General features: G+C 29.6%; 1 protein-coding gene across 2 annotated transcripts in view; it reads left to right on the forward strand.

Annotated features, from left to right (window-relative positions):
• LOC130898808 (C2 domain-containing protein 5) overlaps positions 1-12,288 on the forward strand; it is a 40,004-nt gene that overhangs the window by 20,215 nt on the left and 7,501 nt on the right. For both annotated transcript variants that reach the window (XM_057808355.1, XM_057808347.1), the window contains exons 7-16: positions 3,021-3,189; positions 3,276-3,450; positions 3,654-3,793; positions 4,204-4,411; positions 4,592-4,810; positions 4,876-4,977; positions 5,677-5,983; positions 9,890-9,952; positions 10,006-10,130; positions 11,750-11,875. In XM_057808355.1, coding sequence (XP_057664338.1) covers positions 3,021-3,189; positions 3,276-3,450; positions 3,654-3,793; positions 4,204-4,411; positions 4,592-4,810; positions 4,876-4,977; positions 5,677-5,983; positions 9,890-9,952; positions 10,006-10,130; positions 11,750-11,875 — 1,634 coding nt within the window. The remainder of the gene's footprint in view (positions 1-3,020; positions 3,190-3,275; positions 3,451-3,653; positions 3,794-4,203; positions 4,412-4,591; positions 4,811-4,875; positions 4,978-5,676; positions 5,984-9,889; positions 9,953-10,005; positions 10,131-11,749; positions 11,876-12,288) is intronic.

Consider the following 12,288-nt stretch of genomic DNA (forward strand, 5'->3'; position numbering starts at 1 on the left):
TTTTTAAAGTAAACACAATAGGCATTGATTGAAGCATAGCAGCCGGATCGCATTTGAACGAAAATCCTGTGCATATAATTCACCAATTTTTTCCAACAGTGCCTAGCTGTTATAAAATAGTAGAGTCACCGCCAAATATCTTGTATTACCCCGTCAGTGTTAAGACGATCAACAACGTCAAAGTAAAAATCATTGATTGATTGGGACATCTCATTAATTTACAAGGTGAAGAAATTACTGTTTACTTCGGGTAGCATGTAACCTGGCCCAGGAGATTTACCATTCGCACCTGATATCACAAGTTCCTATAGGGTGAAGTTTTGAACCTGTTCTCCATTATTTATTTGAACTACACTCTTCCCCGTGATCATTGATACATGTGTACGAGGAAGTAATTGTTCATTTTTCTCACGTTAATTCTATAGTCATCTCTCCAGATGTTCTGGCCATTTTCTTCGTTTTGCGGTTATAATCGCTCTTGTGAGAGTTTTTTTATATTTTATACTTCTTCAGAAAGTTCACCCTTTTTAATTCCTCTTGTGTAAAGCCTTCTATTATAGAGGAGTTTTTGTTTCTATGAAAGGTTGGTGTGGTACCCTTGTTATAGCAGATAAAGTCCTTTTGGGCTATGCATTCAATGAGTATCTATCATCTCTTGTCTGTGAAGGCCATTTCCCATTGTAGTGATTTCGCAATAAAGTCACCTCATAGAATAACTTTGTCCTTTTGGCTTCTAATATGTTCGTCGATATCTTAGAGAGTTTCCTCAAATTCTCTAGTCCCTTATTTTGTGAGACATAACAAAACTATATATTGTATGGACTTGTGTTTATATGTAAGAGAAACTTCGACCACTATCGTTTCCTTTAATTGTTATATTTTGACTTCGGTCCTAAGTGCTGTATCAATTTGTATATCATATATCCTGGCTTTCCTGTTTTGTATTGCCTGATAATTGGGTTCAGATATAATCAAAATAACTGCATTTATTTTTTTAGTAACTAGAGCCATGTCGAGTGCCAGATAGCTTCTATTCGTATTAATTTGTAATATTTCCATTCTCATTTTGTTGTTTAATAGTTATCACTTGATCCATACCCTTAACATGCAAAATTGCAGAGTAGCAGTGACATCAGGTAGTATTCTACATCTCAACACCTATTATGTTATAATTTCCTCGTGCTTGTATATTACCATTACTGAATATTACGACTATTCCAGAATCTGCAAATATGAATTCGGTATGACTAGGCCTAAAACGCCATTAATTTCCGGTAATGCTACTTTAGTTTGGTTTTTTGAAAAGTTATGTTGGATTTTATTTTATTCATAGCTCATTGCTTCGAAAATGGTGCTATCCTGATTAGTATCAATCCCCGCATCATTGGAGAGAATAGGGTAGAATATTATTCTTTGAGGTGAGGTGAGCTTCAATTCCAGCTCTTTTACGCAATCCTGCAGGAGTGTATTTTCCTTTCTTGCTTCACATAGCTCCCTGTATTGTTCGTTATTTTTGTCGTCTTCAAGTCATTTTTTAAAGAATTTTCGCTGAAGGAATTGGGCTTGTGAACTTATTTTATACACAGCGTCTTTATTTTATTTCGCCATTAGATGCAAAAAATAGAAAATTCACAATGCCATAATGCCATAATATAGGGCTTGCCAAAACTACACATACCTCTTAAACTGATTGTTTTGAAGTATACAAACTCCTCTTACCCCATTATCTAGTTATTTGAAAAGTATTTTCAAACAAATTTTATACCAATACAAATACTTTATCAAAAACACATGGGATTTTAAAAAGAAAATCAAAAGTATTAAAATTCCTAACGAATATGTATTTATATATTTCGTTGGATAAAGTTTTTTTATATACAAATATTCCTATCAAAAATATATTTATAAAAAAATGGGACAAAATTATAGAATATACAAAAATATCTAAAAACGAATTCATAAATGAAATATATAAACAAATTGATGTTTGCGCTATGGGACCTTTCATATCATGATTGCATTATTGACGTACAAAAAAATCAAATTGAAAATATAAATAAAAAATTCGGTTCTCTTAATGTCACATTATATGCAATTAACAATAACATAAAGTATGCGAAACCAACTTGGCCCTCAACTTCAATTCATGTCATCCTGTGTCACAAAAAAGATCAGTGATAAGTTTGGCTGATAGATCTTAGCTTAGCTTTTCAAAAAGTAAAAACTGCATTGAAAGAAAATAATTTTCGGGAAAAAATGATAAACAAAAAGTCAAGAAAATGATAAATGAATACTTCAATGAATTAAAAAGCAAAACAGAAACGAAACATCAGAAAATAAAACATTTTTCCTCATCATATGTACAAGGACTTTCCCAACAACTATCAAATTATTTTAATAAATATGATATACTAGTATATCAATGAATTCAATGTTTTTTAAAAGAAATAACACAATTTAAACCGCAGCAAATCGTAACTAATGATTTCCCAGACGATGAATACATAAGTATTCGAAAGTTCGGTAAATATATTAAAGTTAGTCCACTTTGGTGTTTCCTTGCCACGTTCTCAATAAAAAACTACTCGCTTATATATTTATTTTTTTCCTCTCTCTAAGGTACTAAGGTTGGATACCTAGTTTAGGTATCCAACCTTAGTACCTACGAACCCAAGAATTAATAAATAAATTTATACTCAAATGGTTGAAAAAATCTAGTATATATATATATATATATATATATATATATATATATATATATATATATATATATTTTCTTATTTGATAGACCTTTTGATACATTAATGCATCTAAATGTTCTTGATTTTAGGTCTCTTCTTTTTCATAGTTTTAAAAAGAAAGATAAAATTGACCTAAAATCAAGAACATTTAGATGCATATATATATATATATATATATATATATATATATATATATATATATATATTTTTGCATAATTGGCGAAGATGTCTTTCTTATTTATATATACATATATTTAATTCAAATGTCTGTTTTGATAGGTGGCGCAGTATGTGCGAGATCTGTGAAAAGATTAGAAACTATAAGAAACATCGAAGAACCTGAGTCTCGAGACACTTGGTGGTCAGAATTGCGGATGGAAATAAGGTCACATGCGAGAAGTTTAAATTGCAATGCCGTTTTGGGTTATTCAGAATCCACTAGTATTTGGTAATACATTTCACATTATCAAAAATAATAATATCATTTTTTATTGTATATATGTAAAATATTCATGTCTATTTTTTTTTATTTAGCGATGACATATGCATCTTAAGTGCTTCTGGTACAGCAGTTATTATCAATTTTCACAGAGGTGATGATATTGATGAATATGTGGCACTATTAAAGCAAAATATAAATCTAAACCCAAGCTCTGTCCCAAACGATACTTTAAGTATATCATCTTATGATAAAGACAAACAAAAAACGGTAATGTTATTTGATTATTTGAAAATTATATTATTGACAATTATTTTGATATTTCATAATCTAATTGAACAGAACAATTCATTTAAAATATACAGAATAATTTAATTAAAAGTTACATTTAATGCTTATATGTAACAATTCTAAAAGTAGAAGTAAAACAATCAGTTAGTTGCTACACATTCACTTATTTTTGTTATTTATAGGATGGTCTTTCAAGCAATAAACATTGTGATAGTCCAGAACATATTAACAATGGCAATAGTATATGTTCAGTTACCCATTTGCCTTATAATAGTAGTAATATCCCTCTTAAAACAGCGTTAGCAAAGTGTTCAATCTGTAGGTGAGTAATTTAGTAAATAATTTAGTATAAAAAGGTCCCCATCTAATAAAATTAAACATTTAATGAAAATTAATGGAACCAAATCCAAGTAAGTTTCACTCTATTTTAAGAAGTTAATCCCAGATACTTATAAGCAAAAGATACCCACAGTTGTATAAAAAAACAAATTCTTATTGATAATTATATATCAATTATAATATCAAATGGGATATAAACTGGAAAATTCAACAAATGACCCCGTTCTTCCTCCATCAGAAATAAAGAAAACTCAGAAGAGACTGGGTAGCAGATCTAAAAGAGAATTGAAGTCGACTTTTTACTAAAAAAGCAGTATTTCATGAAAAGTTCATTCTTTACGCTCTAACTGAAAACGTTTTAAATTTTAATTGACAGTAGAATTTATATTTTAGAAAAGGAAAAGTTCCCGAAGTTATAATTGCTACCATAGAGCCTTCTGATGGTTTGCCAAGCACAGGTAGAGGTTGTTTTATTGAATCTTATGTCTGCCGTCCACTTAAAGATTTAAAATGTGAATGGATTGCCAAAGAAATATCTGATGGTTTGCCTTTTCTAGAATATGAACTCCATAGGTTGTTAGTTAATAAATTGAAAATAAAGGTAATTTTTAACAACAAAACAAGGAAACTGTCTGTTAAATTATTTACCTAACCATAATCGCAACTGTCCATAAAAATGGTCTTTTATTTATCAATTTTTCAGTTCTTGTAGTTTTCAAAACGACAGAATATTCTTGGTAGATAATTCACATTTTTCTTACATATATAAATATTATTTTAGGGTATGAATGCAATATTTGGTCTAAAGTTTAGAATAACTGTTGGAGAAAAAATGATGATTGCTACTGCTGCTGGAACTGCAATATATTTGTCCTCTTTACCTAGTCCATCTGTTCCTAAGCTAGTCTCAGATGAAAATTCCGATGATGCCAAATTGGTTTTGTTACAGAGACAATTAAATGAGACTGTTAAGAAGAATAGAGAAATCTATCAAATTGAGGTACCTTAAAAATTTCCATTGGTGATTAGCATTCAGTAGAAATGTAGTTTTATTAAATTTTCTAGGATCGACTTGACAGCTGCCGTGTTTGGTCAGATGATGAATCAGAAGAAGAAGCAACTTCGTTAGACTTATCATCTGGAAGTAAAGATTGTTGTGTCTTAGAAGTTAGTACAGTTATTCGTTATTTATGGTGTCATCCTTTATTCTATTTTTGTTATTCAAGCAAATAATATTTGACCTCTATTCTCCTTATTTTTCACTGCCGAGCATAAAATTGGGTTGTCATTCCGAAATCAAAAGGGTATTAATGCCATTGCAAACAAAAGGCAATTAAACGATATCTTTCAGCTTTTGTAATTGCGTAAGTTGAACTTGTCTTCATAGATTAGGTATGCTTTGGATCAGATTTAGATCACATTCTGTGAAAGATTGTCCCTTTCTTGTACCAGCTTGTCAAATACCTCTGTAGTTTTTTGGAGCCGATATATGTCTATGTAAACGTTGAACAATTGATGCTCTTAAGCCATGAATGACGTACCAAAGAGACACGATACACATTTGAGTATATCTCGCCTTACACATCTTATGGGAACCTGTAAATCAAAATAGGATTCATCGAAAAAGAGTCCTTTATTATTTACGTCGGTAATGGGATACAAAAATGGTTCAAGAAATGAAAAATAAAGTCTGTAAACAAAAAAATCTAAAATAACTTCCAATTTTGTCCCTAATTCTAATTTATACTCTCAGTGAATCTTGACAATTTCAGTAACCTTTTTCTCTCTGTTTTTGAAATCGAACTCAATTATTAGAAAATTTTATGTAATGAAAATGTTTAAATAAGCAAAGAAGTTTTGTTTTAGGTTGACGATCCGAAAGATGAAGAAGTCCTTTTTTCCTTAATGAAAGAGCGACCTCCTGATGGTTTTCACGTAGTTAATACAGAAAATATTCCTGGGCTTGATGATTTGGAAATAGTTAAAAACTTGCAAATGTTTACACAAATTCGCAGATTCAAATTTCACTCTAATCTTAATATTGACGAATATTTTACGAAATTATTGCAGAGCGTATATTTCAAGTTAAGAAGGATGGTTCCATGTGCTTTGTGCAATATACAGTTCAGATGTGATATTCCAGAACCTGATGAAGTGCAGCTATTAGTATTTGGTAAAAAATTCATATTACCCATAAAAATAATGAAAAATCTAATTAAATCGGTATATTTGTTCATGAAAAATATCACTTGTTGTAAGACTTGTATCCAAATTATATAGATGCATGGTACATATGAAATATATTTGGAAAATTTACAAAGACGATCTTAACACCAGCAAACAATCAGTTGATGAAGAATATTTCTTTTTTTAAAATTTTAAATTTATTTAGAATAATAATTATTAAGTATATATAAATAATATCACATTATATGCATTACTTTTATGTCGGTTTTAAATTATATACAAAAATATTTATTAATTAGAAACAGTGGCGGCGCAAGACCTAAACTTGATGTGGACAAGGTACATTTCGCGAAAAGGAGGAAATATGAACTAAAGAATCACTTGAAATTAACAGCTTTTTATTCATTATGAAAAAACCTAATTTTTACTTATACTTCTTGGGAACATTAAACAAAAATAAAAAAGGAATAATTGAAGAAACAAAAAGCTGAAAGTCTTTCTTGACCCATAGTATTTCTTCAATAATCTTTAATTAGTTTTAATTTTGAAAAGCTCCTATCAGAGGAAGCAGTACTTACAGGTATTGTTGACAAAATTCTAATGACAATGTTAATATTTTGGTAAATTTGTTTCAAATCGTTCTGTATGATATATTGGAGCAGAGGTTTCACGTCTTTAATGGACTTGGGTAAATTTGGGATTCCCATACAACTCATAAGGTTAGTAGTCACTGCTCTCACCTACTTTCAGGACTGTAAATCCTGACAGTTTTTCAGTATTTCCTCTTTCGGAATTTTTTTAACTTGTTTAAGTCATAGAGAAAACCAAAATTTTCAAAATGTTGATTCAAAGACATACTTCTCGATTCCATGTTACTTATCACAAAATTATCATGGTGACAAAAAACTTTGTATCATACCAGCTTTTAACAGTCTTTTTAGGTTCATCGCTGCATTCATAATCAAACATCCTTTTCTTTTGGGTACTCTTTGATTTTTGAAATCTTTGGTAAATCATAACTTCTTTTATCAACAAACTGACAAGCGTCAGACAAGCATTTTTTGAATCTAGTTTGACGATATTCTTTGATACAGTCAGAAAATGTACGTAAATTCTCAAGAGCAATGCTTAAATGGACTTGTACAGATTGTCATAATTTGATTATGGTATTGACACGCGTTAATAACTCATACCATATATGCAATGATATGAAAATTCCAAACTTAACATTTCGTTCTGCTTTCCCATCTTGTGTCTGATAAAGGCTTCATAGTAAGCTTCAATTTATCTTTGATTATTTTCCAGCGATTGCTGGAACGTGAATTTTTTCACGGTCAATCTTAACCTTGTGATGTGTACTTCTGGATTTTCCATACTTTTTAAAATTTTTTTTTTCGGCTGTAAGACACGAGGCCGTTGGCCGCCTCTGATTAGAAACAGAATACCTCATATTTTTTTCGTTAATGAACGTGATTAATACAAAAAATCTCACATTTCTATTAACACATTAATTATTCTAATTCTTTAATTATGTGTTGAATGGTATATTTAATTTCACATCATAGACAAATACCCGCAGGATTCTCAATGATTGTTATTCCGGATACTGTTGTTGGTACTTCTACTTATTATTTTCTCCCCTCCACCCATAGTCCAAACGTGATTATGCGGCTATAGTAAATTATTTGTTGGTACTTAACCTCCATTATGCTTCAAAAATACCTATAATATCCCATACAGCATCAATAATGAGATAGATTCTTTTGGTTAATTTGCGTTGCTCGAGTTTTGCTTATTCTTCTAATTCTTTCAACGTTCACTTCGATCCACCTCTTGACAAGGGTCGTCGTGAACGGTAGTCATGACGTCATGAGAGACGTTCTCGCCGCGACCACAATGATCGTAGTCGCTATGTGGAATGCACACATAGTACATGCTGTGTGATATATATGTATAATATGTATGACTTTGTATGATTTTGTCTTTTTGGTATAAATTTCATATTCTGTGAGGAAAGTTGCAACTTTTACTATATTCACATTATGAATCACTTTCAGACAATACATTTAGTATACAAATTAGTTGATCCTTTTTGGAAGTTAAGGAATATTAGAGTCATCCAAAGTTGCTATATCTGTAAATGCTTTTATTACAATTCTGATTGTATTAAAATTCGAAAAGGGACATCCTGGAAATATGTTCACAAGTTAAGTCGTAATATTTAATACAGCTTAGAATTAATTGTATAAATTTTCACATCAAACCATGTTGTGGATTTTGGCTACATTTTTTCTACATAATTTTGATTTACCTGATTCACTTGATCTAAATAACAAATTGCTGGTGGAATTAGCGTTATGAATTAGTCAGTACTGCGACAATAATTAAGGCATTATCTAATGATAATACTGTCCTAAAATGGCTCATTCCTTTTTATGTCCAATATATGCAGAAGTTAACACTTATAATATAGCAATTGCTTTTTTAAATATATGAGAATATGTATTAATTTTTCACCAAGGTCATTCTTTCTTCTATATTAAGCATAATAATACTAATAATAGGATTGGGGAGGTCTTGTTGCTCATGATTGTATGTAGGAGTAGGTCGATTGAAAAAGTAATCGTTTTACCATTTTTTTCATTGAATGGCACATTTGCATTGTCTTAACAAAACAAGGTTTTCGCTGGAGTAAACACGGTAACCACAATATTTATTTAGGCACACATTTTAATACGTTACTTTTTGATGTCTTTAGAATCCCAACTTACAAATTGATTTTGTGATTAGACATAATTTTAGTAGTTGTTGATTTTGGCAGGCACTTTTTGTGGTAATACTTTGAAAGTCATTTTAAGTTTAAACTCTATTTTTTCGCTATTAATTCAATTTTTATCTATAGTTATTATTATTCCTCTCCGGATAACCTGCTATTGATTTTTCTCTTACTTTTTGTCTTCATCATCTGTTTCCATATTTATTCATTCGCTTTGTTTCGATGTTCCATAAACTTTATTGTTGAGTATCAATTTATTATATTTAATAAAGGTTCGTTTTCTAATCGCTCTTGCCTCTTCAAGTTTTGGCAGTAGTTGCCTTCTTTCTTCCTTAGAATAATCTTCCTCAACCCGAATATCAGTCCCCTATCATTATTTATATTTCGCAAAATCTTCACTTTTTTTTTGAAGATTTCATTAACAAAATCGGTTTTTTCCCTTTATATTTTCAATTCTCGTAACGTCTTCCAATTCAGTTAACGCCCATTCGTTCTAATATTATTATTACTTAATCTTGTTTACAGTATGTGTATCTGACACGCCTTTAAAGATAAGATGTTTCTTTCTCATTCTAATACTTTTTTCTTGTTTCATGAATTTATCCTGTGAAATATTATTTTCTTTTTCTTTCTCCTCTACATTTTGTACTAGGTTCTCTAATTTATCATCCATAAATTTAAATTTGATTTCTATCTAGGTAAACAGTTCCTCTATTTACTCCATTATAGTTATACACAACGATAAGAGTGTCACTCAATTCAACACTTCGGAGGCTTCTCCCTTCTTTGTGTAAACTTATGATTTTCACTTTAAATTTCTAGAATTTAAGCATAAGCTGGAAACACCGTAATTTATTTTGTTGTACTTCCGTTAAAGTTATTAACGTATCACTCGATAACCTTTTAATATTTGTTCATTATTTACCTGTAATTTCAATAATAAACACTTTTCACAAGTTTTTTTACTGTTTTATTCAAAGAGTAATTTATTTTCACCACTGTTACTATATACAAAATTATTTTGTAGTTGAGCAATATAAAAAACTGTTCACACTTTCGCTCTACTTTGCGGTTTTTTATTTATACCCTTTAAATACATTTTTTATTTTGTTTCAGGTATGGCTTTGGGCTTGGGAAAAACATCTAAAGAAGTTAAATCGGTGATACCAAAACGCAACGGTAATAAATATAAGTTTCATATATTGTATTTTATATTTAAACTATTTTTGCAGAAGATGACATGATTTTCAAATTAGATGAAGATAACATTCCTGAAAATGCAATATCTGGCAGTAAAAGTGGACGATATACTAAACAGAGATCTTCTTCCAGGTACAAGTCACTTAAACAAAGACATGTTAGTATCATTTAATAGTTCTTCATTCTATTTACTTGGAGTATAAATTGAAATAAAAATTATTTGTTAAAAAAGTGGGTTGAGAAATTCTAAAAATGAATCATTATACTGGATGCGTGGTATGAAAGAGGCAGTATCATGAAATAGTTGCTAGCACGGGTCCATGACAATATTTTAATTTATTAGTAGTAGGTTTCAACCATTGCAAAATGCTGTTTATACTTAAAAGAAATAGAAATATAAGATATGTCAGTTTCTGTATCTGTTTTAACTACGTGGATTTATATTATAATATAAATATAATCTGTTACTGTTTTATTAGGTTCCTCATAAGTATATTTAACTATCTAACAAGCAAAAGTAATATTTCTTTTTTTCCCGTATTTGTACACTCACTTCATTTTATATTGCTACCTTCAACATATTTCATAGTTTTCATATATTCTTCCTCTTCCTACTTGCTGTTATTTATTCTTATTTCTACTAATTATTTTTTAGATGCTTCCTTATTCAACGCCACTGGGATTTACTGTTCTAAAATTTTTCTATCCAGTTCTTCCTCACGCATTCTCTCCAATTTAAACAGTTACAAATGTATTTCTGTCAACATAATACAATATGCTGAACACGATGCTTACACTACCACTACACCAACAGTCATAATTACACTGTCTGACGTGCGTTTCGATAATCAAGTTATCGTCTTTAGAGACAGAAGATAAACTAAAACCTATTAATTTGACTGTTTTATACTACATTTTCCCACCAGTAAACCTTTTCCTAATATAAACACTGGCTCCAAAAATTGCAGCTTAATAATACAACAAATTGTTATTATATCTAGTTCCTACTCGAAGTATTCTTCTTTCTCAATTCCAAATTGAAACCCATTGGGACAGTTTATCTATTAGCTGATCATATCTTATATTTGTAAGGTTTGCGGGACTACAGATATGTTTTAGTATTTATTAATTATGTTCATCTACTCTTGATAGTTGAACTATCATATATAAGAATCTATTACTCTGTCAAAAGGGTAGTTTCAGGTCTTTTCACGTCAAATTTGAACGATGATTCAGTCACAAGTTATTTTATGTTAAGTTCCCTTTAAAGAACTTAAACACATTTAGACCGTTTCTTAATTATGTATCATTCATACGGATGTTTTCGATAGTTGATTCACCTAAGACTCAAGCAGACAAATTCAATGTAAAACTGCTGAAATACTTGAGATGAACTAGTTCAATGAAGCATTGCAAATAAATTTAATGACATTAAACTTTGCGTGAATATAGAGAATACATGCGTTGACTTGGATAAACAGAAATTTTGACAATACGACGAAGCCTGCCTTCTAAATAATCAATTTCTAATTCTATTTTAACTGTTTGTTTATGTAAAAAGAGCAATCAATTAGCATAATTGTTTCGTGACTTTATAGTAAAAAAAGATTTTTTACTACATTTTCTCACTTCCACAGTCATTCAAAACTTTACTTTCTTTTTAAACAATGAATTGCAGTACGCTTCATATTGTTTAAAATGTCATTGATAATCTTAAGCAAACATAACTTATTAAATTAAATTATTGCATTATTACTCGATGATATCAATTTGTAGACGCCACAAAAAGAAATACATGGAGTTGATATAACGCCTTTGTCCTACGTACCTGGTGCCAGTATTGATAAATATTTAGGAAACATTAATTTCTTTTTTATAAGAGAAACAACTTCTATTAGGGAGGTGAGTAGAAGTTTCATACCGCTACTATTCCGATAAAATGTGATAAATTAATTATTAGATGAAGTGTATTGTGCTCGGCTGTAAGATGTATGACCCTTCAATTCGAAAAGTTGTCAAAGACATAATACATTAACCAAATATTTCACTAATAATATTAATATTAATGAATTTTTTATTTCTTAGACCTTTTATATAATTATATTATTATGTTTCTAGATCGTCTTGATTTTAGGTCTCTTCTGTTTTAAAATTAGTTTTTTTTTGATAGTTTTTAAAAGAAAGATAAATTTTGACGTTTCGACTTATCTTTAAGTCATAATATATATATATATATATATATATATATATATATATATATATATATATATATATATATATATATATATATATATATATATATATATATATATATA

The sequence above is a fragment of the Diorhabda carinulata genome, chromosome 1 (assembly GCF_026250575.1).
Source record: "Diorhabda carinulata isolate Delta chromosome 1, icDioCari1.1, whole genome shotgun sequence".
Classification (NCBI taxonomy): domain Eukaryota; kingdom Metazoa; phylum Arthropoda; class Insecta; order Coleoptera; family Chrysomelidae; genus Diorhabda; species Diorhabda carinulata.